Source organism: Syngnathus floridae, chromosome 7 (assembly GCF_059516105.1).
Source record: "Syngnathus floridae isolate MCC-2025c chromosome 7, RoL_Sflo_1.0, whole genome shotgun sequence".
Lineage (NCBI taxonomy): Eukaryota > Metazoa > Chordata > Actinopteri > Syngnathiformes > Syngnathidae > Syngnathus > Syngnathus floridae.
The window spans coordinates 5438656-5453786 of NC_142419.1; the positions used below are offsets into that span (position 1 = coordinate 5438656).

Genomic DNA, 15131 nt, shown 5'->3' on the forward strand with positions numbered 1-15131 from the left:
GTAAACGTATATGTATGCTTTAATACAGTAGTTTGGGACGCTAAATGGCATGCAACGAAGAATTTGACGAATAAAAACCCATTTTCCACATGTTTTCCCCTCATTGAAGTAATCGTACGTATATGTATGCTTTAATACAATAGTTTTGATTTTTTTCTGTCACCGTGAGCTAATTTGAGAGCCTTACATGTTAATGCTAGGTGTTGTGTTGACAGTTAGTTCCAGAACGCAAGTATCGAGTTCATTCAGTCGTCAAGTCGTGAGCGCTCCCCCCCCCCTTTTTTTTTAAATTTTGGGTGGCGATTTGTGTTACCTTTGAACGCACCGTCATATTACAGTGGTTACTTACAGAAATTTGCCGTAATCAGATATCCCCCTGCTCACTCCCAACCCAAAATCCAAACTCGATTGCTGTCCAACGTTGTCTTTTCTTATGTTTTTCATTATGATACTGAAATATAGTCAATTATTAGACTATAATTGTTGGTACCTGTTGTTTAGCTCTCGCTTCTATTCTCGATATTTACGGCAATTGAAATTTGAATAATGTACTATATCCAGATATTTTGTCAAAATGTCACACTAGTGTAGCTCAGTGGTTAGTTGTTCTCATAAAAGACAGGCTTTTGATGAGCCTGGCATACAATGGACGAGCCGTCGACGTCCGTTCTTCTACTGAAAGTGCCAAAACAAATGAATAAATACACCAAGAAATATTTTATTAAAAATGTCATGTAATGTCATTTATTAATAAATATGGAATTAAATAAATCAAAAATAAATGCACCATTCCGAAAATAAATGCACCACTAAGTAGATGTATTATTACTTAAATGTTTCATGTATTAATTAAATAATGGTCAGTAAATGGTGTGTTTCTTTGTTCAATTTTGCACTTACTGTCCTCCATCGAATTTACTTCACCATTTAAAGGAAATGATAAAGGAAACTCAAATTCAATATATTAGTTATAAGGTGTCTATTACACCTAATAATTTTATGCTTTTCTTGCATTTCTGAAAGAAAGAGGTGCGAGAAATGCAAATCAATTTCAGCTTGGACTATCTATACACATACTGTAGATAGAATGTTCTGTTTTCAGTTGTATTTAAAAATGTACCGTTGTCAGAGTGCATGTAGTATACATTAATAATGATTACATAATAACTCCACGACTAATTTACTGGAGTAAAATAAGATCAAGACCGTTCACATAAGTGACTCAACAGCGACTCTTATTGGTTGTTCTAATAGTGTATCTACGTAAACTTTCACTTTTTGTGTGGAGTGGCCAGACTGGACACATTCTTAGGCTACCGTACATTACTTACGAAACGTTACAATTTTAATTTGCACGTAAAGTTAATTCGTCACCATTTCTTCTTCCAATGTTATATAAAGGTGTTCTTTGAAACCACTCGTACTTTTTTTTTTTTACATAAGCATTTGCCAAATAAGGATAAGAGCTGCATAAAATGGATGGATCAAGATTATATCCTGTACATTCATGTGATACGCGGGCAAAAAAAGGTAAACAGTGACGACTAATGACGGAATTTCCTGTTGCGCATGCGCGAAGTCGACATAAATGCTGTTGACAAATGTTGTGGGAGGGTCTAAACCTCGGCGTAAGTAGATCTTTGTTCGTCACAGTCAAATATACTTACCAAATTGTAGCTCCCTGAGCATAGCGTATTGTTTTAGAGCTAACTTTAGGTTGTTGGTATTAATCACTGGAACATGCATCTATTTAATGTCCATTAGATAAAGCGCTTTTTTAAACATCTGCAAAGAACCGCTGGGGCCGAACATTGTAGACAACAGGAAGGATATCGTCCAGCTAGCTAAAAGCGCAACTTCAGGTTGGGATCCAATAAAGTATTTACATTATTTGACCTAACCGTTGAAATTATTCAAATAAAATCCGAAATGTACAAAATAATACCATTACCATACCATAAATACCATTGCTAAATTGTCTTATATTTTACTGCGACTGTATTTTTTGTTAAATTACCTGCTGTAATTTTGAGCGCAGAAACTATCCGCTACCGACAATCGTAAAATTGTTCAGCTGAAAATACAGTGTAGCTGTGGAAGCTACCAAAGTCGCTTTAGAACACATTTCACACGCGCACACACGTACTCTCGCATTGGTTCTCAATCTTTTTTAAGCAATGTATTCCCTGCCATTTATTTCCCAGTCATGTACCCTAACTCATGTAGTATAAGTATTTTTTTTTGCATAGGGGGGAACAGTGCTCTGTTATCAGTGTCTGATTTATTAAAGTTGGGAACTTCATTTGTTTTGGTCTCTGGAACTCTTTGGAGATAAACGGGTGTATCTGAAAAAATAATAAACTTCATTGTAAATAAATGTTTATGGACATCACAATAATTGTCAAAATAAAGTGTTTGCCTTTGGGATCATAGAATACAACTATTCTCATATTAATAAAAAGAAAAGCATCCATCCATCTATTATCTGAACCGCTTATCACGAGGGTCGCGGATGCAATATAGCCTATCCCAGTTCAATTTGGGCACTAGCCAGGGGACACCCTGAACAGCAGAAGCTGCAAAAAATAAAAATCGTGAACAAATACAGACTGACATTACTGAGTGTCAACACTGAATATTGCATCGTTGCACTGAACTGAGTGTTAGTGCTGTGTGGCAGCGAGGCAGCAGATGTGATTGAGCTCTTTTTTTTTTTTTTTTGCATGGATGCTACTTTTAAAATGCATTGTATTTTAAAATCTCACATACCCCCATTTGAGATCCACTGTCGTAACACATGCACTGCCAGCTTGTTTCTTGAAGTTGTATTAGAAGTCAGCTCTGGCATTTCTGTCAAACTCATGAATGCGCTCTCCACAGTGTGGCTGTTGGAGCAAGTGAAGGCAGTCTCCTTGTCCAGGACTGTCGCCAGAAATGAAGAGGTGAGTGAGACCAAAAACAACAATAAAAAAAAAAAAAAAAAGACTGTTGTGTGTGTTTAATTCAGTTAAAGGCAAGTATATGCATTCTTTTCCAGCCAACAAAAAAGCCCTGATACAGATGGGAGTACTACTGTTAACGAAGAAGGTGAGGCGGACACATTTTGAAGTATAAATACCTAAATTTTAATGATTATAGAGCTGGCTAATAGCTGGCTAATTCTTGTCATATCTTGGAATGTGTCAATTGCCGATTCAGTCATTCATCTTCCAAACCGGGGGTTGCAGGCAGGCTGTAACCAATCCCATCAGTTGTTGGGCGGTCGCCAGTCATTCGCAGGGCATCAATTGTCCATATTGTTTTTAAACTCATTTGCTGCCAGCACAGTTAAAATGGATATATGACGTCTATAGCCATCAATGGCAGTAAATGAGTTCATTAGACCCTACCACAATATAAGATTATTTGGGTATGGGGCATTGTGTGTTTAAATAATGTTCTGATTTTCATTTACAAAACTTGTGTATAATAACAGTTGTGCTTGTGGTTATGTGCTCCCGCAGGCTCAGTGGCCACTGCAGAAGATCCAGCTGCTATTGCAGCCATTCAGTCTGCCTCCACATTCACGGATCAACCCATCAAATACTTATTCAAGACAGAAGGAGGTGTTGGACAAGTAAGAAGGAGTCTTGACTTAAACTTTCTTGGCAACCCGTCAGAATCAATGTTTGTTGTAATGTCTTGCAGTCTTGTTTTATATGTAAAGGTTAAGGTCCGCACATCTGCCTCACAGTTTTCTGGTTCAAGGTTTGAAGCACAGCTCTGGCCTTCCCGAGTAGAATTTGAATGTCTTGCCTGTGTGTGTGTGTTTTTTTTAAAAAAAAAATTATTGGATCGTTCAGCTTTCTCCCACATTAAAAAAGTGTGTTCAGTAAATTAGTTTAAATTGCCTCTTGGTGTGAATAGGAGTGTACTCGGGGAGGCATGATGCAACCCTGCCATGACCCTTGATTGGATCAATTTTTGTAAATGTGGCAGTAAGATTTTTGGTCATTTTAGCCCTGAGAAGAAGAAAATATTTTGAAAACCTTGTGCTATAGTTGGCATATTCCAGTACTGCTGTAAACGCATACTGTACCTATGTTGCTGCTGACGTCGCAATGATTACGTGGCACATAACAAAAATCCCTCAAAATGTCTCACAAGCCTGGACTTGTCATGTTAAGCCTTTTTAAGTCTGTAGAATTCTGCTATTAAGTTATTTAAAAAAAAAAAAAGTCAACGCCCTTACGCGCAACGATAAATGCACGACTTTGGGTAGATATAGTGACTGACTGCCACCGTGGTTTTGTCGTCTTTTCGCTGATGTGTTTGTGAACTAGACATCTTATATCTTTGTTTCAAAATATTTAGTGTACTTACCAGTCTAATAGAAACATGTTTAAATGGAATCTCTTTTTTTGTGCTTTGCAATCAAATAGGTTCCTTGCAAACGTAATCAAAAGTGATGAATACTTAATATTGGAATCAACTTCTACCAAACTGTTAAAATCCGAGTTACAAAGTTTAGTAGGTATCTTCTGAGGAAGCATTCCCTACTGTATTGAGACACGTGTAAACATTTTTAAAAATATTTATTCGCAGTGTTTGCACTGTCAACAAGGGGATTCTCTATACCAGTTGTCCCCAACCTTTTTTGCGCCATGGACTGGTTACTTGTCAGAAATATTTTCGCGGACCGGCCTTTATATGAATAAATAATACAGTTATATAAATAAATAATAAATTTATAATAAATATATAAATACGATGAAATAAAATGACACGACTGGCATAAAAACAAGTATAAATGACATAAAAATAAAACTCACCATTACGTTGAATTAGTTTAATTAATTTTATTAATTTTCTCAGAAATGAGCTGGTCTCATCTAGGCGTAATTGGAGACAATGACACCCGAAGTGGTTAAGGTTTGTCTTTTAATGCAGGATCAAGGCTTCATTGCCTCGTTAGCTAGCCTGTCGCCACATATTATGCAGAGTGGGCTTGGCGCGTCAGAGTCACCTGTGGCAATAAATCCATATTTTATAAGTAGGACTCCAGAAATTTTCTTTTAAATGCAGCTTTCCTTTTCTTAGAAGTCGTAGCCTCTTCTTCTTTCGTCTCCTCATTGGGCTTTTTTCCTTTTCCAAAGAAGCTTTCCAAACATCTTTGTTTCTTGCTTCTCGGGCTCGACTGAGGTGACATGTCACGTGATCGAGACGAGCGTCTTGACCTGAACCGACGGAATTAATTGAGAGAGAATCGCCAATTTTTTTAAAAATATTTTTCAAAATAAACTCTTACTCATTTTTGCTAGCTTTGCGGGCTCGACTGGGGAAACATGTCACGTGACCGGGACGAGCGTCTTGATCTGAATTAATTGATCGTCGATAAAAAAAAATACATATATTTTTTTCTGTGCGGCTTGGCCGCCTGGTACCAAGTGAGCCACGGACTGGTACCGGTCCGCGGACCGGTGGTTGGGGCCCCCTGCTCTATACAGTTTACATGCTTTTTCACTTTACGGTACTTCATTGTCATACTTTAGACTGGTCTTAGTGTAGCTTAGACCCACTTACTGATAACTAAATATCAGAGATGCATTGTCTATGCGCCTCTTGTTTCCGTGTGTTGTTTGTTTAGGGTTAATGCCACACTTGCCAATAATGTTTTTTCTAGGTGACCTACAGAGTGATCCAGGTGTCCGACGGCCAGTTAGAGGGTCAAACAGATGGAGGGGCAGCAGTGAGTCTCGTCACCGGTTTCCCTGCAACCACACAGGCAGTCACACAGGTGAGCAAGCTCCATCCTATTCTTTGAAAAACATGCTTGACTAATATTGCTTGTGGCAGTGAACAGGTGGAATCCAGTTGACGAATATAAACGTCCACAGCAATGAATGAATTGATTTGCATTACTTAATTTTTTTCCTTTTTTAAATTATTACCTTTTGAAACCGCAATGGTTAGCTTTGGTGGCTTCACTTTCTTTTCACAGATTAATTAGAAGCAGATCATGTTACATCAAACCACTGAGTACAGTCACTTTGTTTGTTCTGGAATTCAGTTCAATGCAGGTGATTTGACAGTTAGTGGGACAATTTCTTTGTGTTGTAATCAGTATTTCTTGGACACCAGGCTGTGTTCTCCCAGTCTGAAGGCCTTGAGGGAGATAGCACCACTGAGACACAGTACACGTATTACCCTGCCACCATTGCTGACGCCACAGCAGGGACCATGGTGACAACAGTGCAAGCATCTGACACTCTTCTCAGCCAGACTACACCTACAGGTAACAAAATGCTGTGTCAAAATGAATTAACAGTTTCCATGTGTTACAAAATATAAAAGATTTGCAAAATGCAAAAATCAACCTGGTCGGTTGTTCTTTGATTCTTATGATTTTTGTTACAGGGCAGCTCTATGTGATGATGTCACCCCAGGAGGTTTTGACAGGATCCAGTCAAAGGACAATCGCACCTCGCACCCAACCATACATAGCGTACTTACATTATTATTTAGTACAATTTAAGTATAATTACCCATTATCTTACCATATAGCATGTTTTCTAGAAAACAAGAAGCTCCACGGGGTTCCAGGGATGAAAAACGGCGTGCACAGCACAACGAAGGTTATTAGAGGTTTTAACTGACAATTCATACAAAAAAAGAAATCAGAGACAACACGCTTGCATCTCTCACCACAGTTGAGCGCAGACGTCGGGACAAAATCAATAACTGGATTGTGCAGCTGTCGAAGACGATACCAGACTGCAACATTGACTATACCAAGACGGGACAGGTGAACTGGGCTTTGTTACATTCAGATATTTTAGCACTCTACTTTCAGTTTAGGTATCATGATTTCATGTTAAATCGTCATTCCTCCCATTTTGTTTAGAGCAAAGGGGGAATTTTGTCCAAAGCCTGTGATTACATCAAGGAACTCCGACAGAGCAATCTGAAGTTGGGGGAAGATCTCAGCGCACTTGATCGACTTAGGATTGACAATCAGCTTCTCCGACAAGAGGTATGTTGGTGTGAAAGCAAGACAGTCGAACACTTTAAAATCTAAACTTTTTCTGGAAAAATAGGACTCGAAACTTGAAGGCACCATGTGAAAAGGCACGCCAGCATTTCTAGTGTGATGTGAGTCTGCTATATATTAGAGATGCACCGATCCGGCTTTTTCAGTTTTGATACCGATGCCGTGGCTTTGCGTATCGGTCGATACCCGATACCGATCCGATATTATGGTTGATTTAACAAGCTACATACCTCTACATGTGGAAAAATAAAATATAGCATCGGGACAAGAGAATAAACAAGTGACTTGGTCAAATACAATAATCAAGGAATGTAAACATGTGTTCGCACACTTTCTCATACATTTCTGACAGTGCGGTCTCAGAAAAATACCGTATTTGCCGGTGTATTGGTCGACCTCTTTCGATCCAAAATCGACCGAAAAAAATCGACCTCGACTTATACACCGAGTCATAAAATTTAACTTCGTATTCATCGCTTCAAATGTGATGGTAACCAAGGCCGTTTCTCATGCATCTCATTGTGCGTTGCACTTAGAAAATTTGAACCGGGCGGCGTGCGCGAGTGCGCGGCCCGCTGGAAGTCGAATGAGGCTCCACGATCTCCTCCGCGGTGCTTATAAACAGCCGATCCGCTCGGCGGGGGCTATTTTCGGCCACTTGGCGCGTGCGCACGGCCTCCCGGATGTGCCGGGCGGGTGCGCGAGCTCGCCGGCAGCTGGAAGTCGAATGAGGCTCCGCGATCTCCTCCGCGGTGCTTATAAACAGCCGATCCGCTCGGCAGGGGCTATTTTCGGCCACTTGGCGCGTGCGCACGGCCTCCCGGATGTGCCGGGCGGGTGCGCGAGCTCGCCGGCCGCTGGAAGTCGAATGAGGCTCCGCGATCTCCTCCGCGGTGCTTATAAACAGCCAATCCGCTCGGCGGGGGCTATTTTCGGCCACTTGGTGCGTGCGCACGGCCTCCCGGATGTGCCGGGCGGGTGCGCGAGCTCGCCGGCCGCTGGAAGTCGAATGAGGCTCCGCGATCTCCTCCGCGGTGCTTATAAAGTGCCGATCCGCTCGGCTTGGAGCTATTTCCGGCCTCCCGTTGGTGCCGGGCGGCGTGCGCGAGCTCGCCGGCCGCTGGAAGTCGAATGAGGCTCCGCGATCTCCTCCGCGGTGCTTATAAACAGCCGCATGCGCACGGCCTCCCGGAATTTGAACACATTTCGTCAATAAATTTCGCATATTGAATTTTGAAGTTTAATATAATGCAACAATTGAGCTCGACTTATACACTTAAGGATATATCATAAAATCGTACATTTCCGTCAAATTTAAGGGGTCGACTTATACACCGAGTCGACCTATACACCGGCAAATACGGTACTTGCGCGATGGCAAATTGTGCCGTGGCTCCAGGTGCTCAAGTAAACGTCGGAAGCCCTCGTTTTCAACAACACTCATCGGTTGTCCATCCAAAACCATGAATTCCAGCACTTTCTCAGTAATTCTCATAGCTTTTGCGCTATTGCCTGGGAATTTCTCCCGTCTTTGCAGTGCATCTGCTAACGTTAACTGCCGTGTAGGTCCACCTCCCGCTCCCTTAGATCTGCTCAACTGCTGGAACTTCTGGTGCTCCGTTGCATGGTGTTTCAAAGTCAAAGTCAGCTTTATTGTCAATTTCTCCACATGCCAAAGACACAAAGAAACCGAAATTTCGTTCCCCCCTATCCCACGGTGACAAGACATGGCTCACAACAGACAAACAAGTAAACAAGTATAACAAAAGCGTGCTGAATAAATAATGAATAAATAACACAACAAGTAAATAAATAAATAAGAGGAGCAAAAAAAAAAAAAAAAAAAAAAAAAGGAGCAAGTGCGCGTACAGCAGACATTCCCGAAAATAGCGCAACAGTGCCGCACGCTACGCAGAAGGGGGTAGCGAGTTCAGGGCCTTAACAGCCTGGAGAAAGAAGCTGTTTGCGAGTCTGGTGGTGCGGGAGCGCAGGCTCCTGTACCTCTTCCCAGAGGGCAGAAGGTCAAACAAAGAGTGAGCCGGGTGACTCACATCTCTGGCAATCGAGGTTGCCTTGCGGGCGAGATGGGAGGTGTAAATGTCCTTCAGGGAGGGGAGCGAAGCACCAATAATCTTACCAGCCGTATTCACTATGCGCTGCAGGGCCTTCAAGTTCTGTTCAGTGCAGTTACCACCCCAGACAGCGATGCAACTGGTGAGGACGCTCTCAATGGGGCCAGTGACGAGGTGTTTGCGGACCAAACAATGCATCTGGAGATGCTTACCGTATTTTCCGGACTATAAGTCGCTCCGGAGTATAAGTCGCACCAGCCATAAAATGCCCCAAAAAGTGAAAAAAAACATATAAGTCGCTCCGGAGTATAAGTCGCATTTTGGGGGCAATTTATTCGACAAAATCCCACACCAAAAATAGTCATGAACGAGCAACAACAGGCTAAACGATAGCAACAACAGGCTAAACGATAGGTATGCTAACGTGACAAACACAAAGAGCTGAGAACGGGCCTGACGTAACATATAGAGTGATTAAGGACAACTATTACATGAATAACATGTTTATAAACATGTTTATAAACTCCACTCCAATTCATTAAATAGCAACAACAGGCTAAACGATAGGTATGCTAACGTGACATACACAAACAAAGAGCTGAGAACAGGCCTGACATAACATATAGAGTGATTAAGGACAACTATTACATGAATAACGTTTCTAAAACCATCGGTGTCACTCCAATTCATTAAATAGCAACAACAGGCTAAACGATAGGTATGCTAACATGACAAACACAAACAAAGAGCTGAGAACGGGCCTGACGTAACATATAGAGTGATTAAGGACAACTATTACATGAATAACATGTTTATAAAACCATCGGTGTCACTCCAATTCATTAAATAGCAACAACAGGCTCAACGATAGGTATGCTAACGTGACAAACACAAACAAAGAGCTGAGAACGGGCCTGACGTAACATATAGAGTGATTAAGGACAACTATTACATGAATAACATGTTTATAAAACCATCGGTCTCACTCCAATTCATTAAATCCATCGATCGTTCTTTGTCAACAATGGGTGCGCGCGGCTGAGGGCGCTTGCACTTCAAAATATTCCACAGGCTCATATAACGATAGATAAACTATATTTCAAATAACTATAATATAAGCCAATAATATTATCAAACCATCCGTGCACTTTGAATCCATCGATCAAATTCCTCGTCCTTTGTCAACATCGCCGCGCGTGCGCCCTGACGTCAGCCTCGTCTTTATTCCACAGATCTAGTATATAACTATATTGTAGCGTTAAAGTACAAGGATAGACGTGGGTTTGGTAAACGGCTCTTTATTAAACAAAACAAACTTCCAAGCGTGTGGCGGCGTGGACTTCCAGACACGAGAGCTCCATGGCATAGGACCGGGCGTGTGTAATGGCCATGTCCGAGCCCCATGCACCGTTCGCGGACAGCCACTCGGCCGAGCGCCGGCCCCTGACTCAGTAGAGTAGGACCGGGCGTGCGTAAAAGCCATAATAGTTTTTCAAACCTTCTATGTCACTCCAAATCCTTAATTCGTGCAAACTCTTTGTCCTCCGTGTCACTTAGAAATGATCACCGCTAATGATGCCGGTAGTCCTTACGTGGCTACGTTTGTCCATTATGTAAACAACCGCCGCGCCGCGCCGTGCTACTGACGTCACTTGAAATAGTAATCCATTGGTACATCACGGTTCTCCAAACTTTCTTTCTGCTGCTCGATTACTGTTTTCAGCTGCATATTTTACAACTTGAAGTTTGTAACCTGCAAAATATGAGTTTCTTTTCTTTTCTTCCATTTTTCTTAAGCCCACCCAGTTGATGAGTCACGGCCAACGGTGAAATTTAGAGCGCCCTCATCCAGTTTCGTCTGAAAATATAATTTTTTTTCAGATGTAGTTTTTTGTTTTGTTTATTTGGTTGTTTTATCAAAGTCTGCTTTGTCGTCGATTTTTTTTCATATACCAAGACACACAAAGAGATTGAAATTACGTTCCCACTATCCCTCGGTGAGATAGTACACATATGCATACAAGCAACACAAAAAACCCAAGAAGGCACAAACAATGAATAAATAAGAGTGTTGAATAAATGATAAACAAATAATAATAAATAATAATAATAAATACAAGAGGAGCAAAAATGGAGCAAGTGTACATACAGCAGACGGTGGACTTGGATATGGTGCTTTAAAGTGTTAATTGCTTTATTTGATGTTTTCTCTATTTTTTATGTTTTGAATATGTTCAAGATAAAGATATAAAAGCATGTGAAGTTATCAAGTATACTAAAAATAACATGGGAAGTGGTCAACTATACTTGTAAGTAAGTGATGTCTTAATGATCAAGTAAAAATTTGTGAAAAAAAACATATATAAGTCGCTCCTGAGTATAAGTCGCCCCCCCACCCAAACTATGAAAAAACCCGCGACTTATAGTCCAGAAATTACGGTAATTAAATTGGTAGTACTATAACTGGCAGTACTACCACCACCCCTGGCAACTTTAGCTTTGCAGACATTACAAACTGCCGTCGAACTAGTTGGCGTGTTCAGTTTAAAGTACCTCCACACAGCTGACTCTTTCGTTCGCTCCATGTTTGCGTTTGTTTAGAAAACTCTCGTGGCATGCGGCACACGTGCTGCTGACATATGACGTAGCCCACGTCCCAATAGATTAAGGAAAGGATCGGCTCACAGATCGGCTGCATTTTCCGATACCCGATCCATCTATTTTGATGATATCGGGGCCGATATCCGATCCAGATATCGGATCGGTGCATCTCTACTATATATGTAACACAGCTCATGTTAAAAAATGGCACCACATTAAAGTCTTGAGTGTGCCCTATTAATCCAAACATTTTTCTTCTGTTCAATTCATATAAAGAGACAAATCCGCCAAGTGGAGCCTGGTTTGCTATTGACATGCTATTTTTTTCTCAGGTAGAAGACTGGAAATCCAAGAATCAGATCCTAAGGAATGTGCTACGTCAGCATGGCATTGTGGGATCATCCAGTGCGGACCCGCAATAAAAAGCCTTTGAGGAGCAGCTTTTGAAGACAACTCGCACACGGGCCAAAACAGTACTTGAAATGCTTTGACTGAGACATGTGAGGCTTGTCAAGTGTGCATGATACATAAGGAAATAATTGAATATTGTCCTAAATATTCAACCCGCTGTCCGAAAATGACACATTTAATGATTTTAAGGTTTTAAAAGTACTTATTTTATTCATCATCATATTTCAATTATCAGGCTCCTGCAGAACGTGAGGATGAACTAATCATTTGAATCAGGTGTGTTTAACGAGGGAAACTTGGAAAACATGTAGGAATGCGGCCCCGAGGACTGGAGTTTGAGACCCCTGTTTTATGCCAAACGCATAGCATTTAAAAGAGATGAACTAGTCATTGAATACTTTCCTCTTATAGCTATTAGCTCCAGTCACTGTAGAACGATCCAGGTGATGACCAGTTTAAGGCTTTTTCACACTGCACCTGGCAACACGGTGTCGAAAAACGTATTTATTGTGACTGAATGTCGCATCGCACAAGGTGGGTGGGTGCCTGCTGATGTAACCCCAATGCCATTCTGAAATTGAAAAATCAAAAGCCTGGCATAGTGATATCCATGTGGTAACAGCAGTACATCAGCAGGAAAAGCCTCACTGTTTTTTTCTAGTACGGTACACAAGCACTTACAAACACGGACAAGCGTGCGGTAGTTCTTGCGCACTACCCCATTGTGAAGAAGAAACCAAGTGCAGCGTGAAAAGGCCAAAATGCGACATTTACATTATGTTCCCGTAGCGACAGTGACGGTTTATATGGCAATATGGAAGGTTGCAATTTGTTTGATACGCCACATGGCAGGGGAGTTGAATTTCAATCAGCCTTGTTCACAAATATTCTCCAAAGTTTTCTGTAGAAAACCTGAGCAGAATGTAAAAGATGTGAGACCTTCGTCAGAATGTGAAAACCATGAGGATAGGGGATATCCGGGACTGTCATCTGCGTTAGACAGCGGGCTGAACTGCTGTGCGGCTTTTGGACTCTTGGACTTGGCAACTTCTTCTACCGATGGCCCGTCGTGGTTGCTGTGCTCAGCTGCGAGAAAACTTGATGGAGGAATAAATGGACACAATTCCATGCTCTCCTGTGTTTCAGGCAAATCCAGCTGCACTTGATGCTGAGAACATAGTGTAAACGTAGTATAACTTTTTATTGCTCCTGTTTTCTTAATTTGCATTGTTTACTGTCTCCAACTATTGTACATTTGTATTTTATCCATAGTTTATATTCCCTTTTGCTTTGTATTAATATTTGTATTAATCTTTTCCCATGCCATTTTATTTAGCCTCACCTTGGATTTTAAGTACATTGTAACAATGTAACAGAAAACATATATCTGAGGGCAGTTAAATCTTGATCATGTAGGTGGACAACAAATAATGTGTACTGTTATGTTACTTTAACTTTTGTGCATTAAAGTTGCTTTCTAAATCAATTCCACATCCAGTACTATATTTAGAATATTTCTTTTGTAGATGTGGTGGCAGAAGGTAAAGAACTTTACTCGTAGACTTGTATTAGAGGTGTGAGATAGGGTGAGATATCGTTAAAAATCTTTGTACCCTGTTTGGAATCTTAGTTTCATTAAAGTTACAATTTCCAACCCAAAGAAGTGGAATTGTTGGAGCAGGGCTGCATAAAAGGCCTCAGATCAAGCCAATACATGACTTGGGGATGGCTTTAGTCACTCCCTCAAACATTTTACAATGATTAACTATGTAACTTATATTTGCATAAGAAGCATTATAACAGGGGTGCTCGAACTTTTTCAGCTTACGAGCTACTTTTAAAATGACCAAGTCACAAAGATCTACCTACTACAATTAAATAAATAATATAGTGCGTGTATTTTTGTAACGCACTTAGAAAATGACATTGTGAGAGAAAAAGTCCAAGTCCCACCCCGTATAAAAGTGATACGTTTTTGGCTTCTTACTTGGTCCAGCGGGTCGGTCGCGGTCGACGGGTCGGTCGCGGTCGACGTATTGAGCACCCCTGCATTATAAGATAGGAAAGATCCCTAGCTGGTAACGAAGTGCAGCACTGACCAAATCCCCTTTTCCAACCAAGCCTTGTCAAACAGTGATTTGTATTTCACGGTAATGTATCTGTTGTTCCAAATTGGCTTATTATGTGGGGTGACGTTATGATTGTACAAGTCTCCAAAATAAAATGGCCTGTCGGTGAAACTGTGATAAGTTTAAACATTTGAACATTGAAATCACACAGCGTGACGGCTTTGGGATAGAAAGAGAGCTTTTGAGACTTTTTGATGCAAGTCGGGAGAGAAATGGCTCCAAACAATTAGAAATTGTCATCGTCGTGTAAACTGGGCGGTCGTGCATTATAGTCCTGTGGTGGTTTAGCTACATTGACATATTGCTGTTCTGTCACTTAATGAGCACAGGTGCGCCACAGTTTGAGAAGTTTCACTGGGAAAATGCAAATGAGCTGGCGTCAGCAATTTCCTTTTTATTTGTTTTCTGGCTTTCAGCCCAAATATTCAACAGCAGAGTTGCTCGCCGATTGCAGTCACATTTTTTTTCATCTCGAAGCACAATGTTGGAAACTGTGCAGATATGGCGGCGCTGGAACCTATCGCAGCCGTCATCGGGCAGTAGGCGGGGGACACCCTGAACCGGTTGCCAGCCAATCGCAAGGCCCACCGAGATGAACACCCATCCGCACTCGCACGCACACCTAGGGGCAATTTGGAGTGCTCAATCGGCTTACCAAGCATGGTTTTGAGGAAATCGGAGTGCCCGGAAAAAGCCCACGCAGGCAGAGGGAGAACATGCAAATGCCACACTGGAGGTGGAATCAAACCCGCACCCTCCGAACTGTGAGGCGGACGTGCTAACCAGTGCACTACCGAGCCGCCTCATCCATTCATCATCCTGACAATTTGTCATTTTATACGGAATTATGTGAACTTTTAGGTGTGACAATAACGCTTAGTCGGGACG

At 41.4% G+C, this 15131-nt stretch overlaps 1 protein-coding gene across 2 annotated transcripts; it reads left to right on the forward strand.

The window, feature by feature from the left end:
• The first annotated feature begins 1579 nt into the window (after positions 1-1579).
• On the forward strand, positions 1580-13600 carry usf1 (upstream transcription factor 1). Of its 2 annotated transcripts, none has more exons than XM_088381925.1 (11): positions 1580-1628; positions 2881-2942; positions 3038-3087; positions 3504-3616; positions 5663-5776; positions 6121-6274; positions 6397-6484; positions 6556-6614; positions 6690-6784; positions 6884-7012; positions 12036-13600. In XM_088381925.1, the coding sequence occupies exons 2-11, from the start codon at positions 2935-2937 to the stop codon at positions 12123-12125; spliced, it is 900 nt and encodes a 299-aa protein (XP_088238051.1). In that variant the 5' UTR covers positions 1580-1628; positions 2881-2934; the 3' UTR covers positions 12126-13600. The 2 variants fall into 2 exon arrangements, with proteins under 2 accessions (XP_088238051.1, XP_088238050.1); XM_088381924.1 differs by lacking the exon at positions 1580-1628 and adding an exon at positions 1635-1862.
• The last annotated feature ends 1531 nt before the right edge of the window (positions 13601-15131 follow it).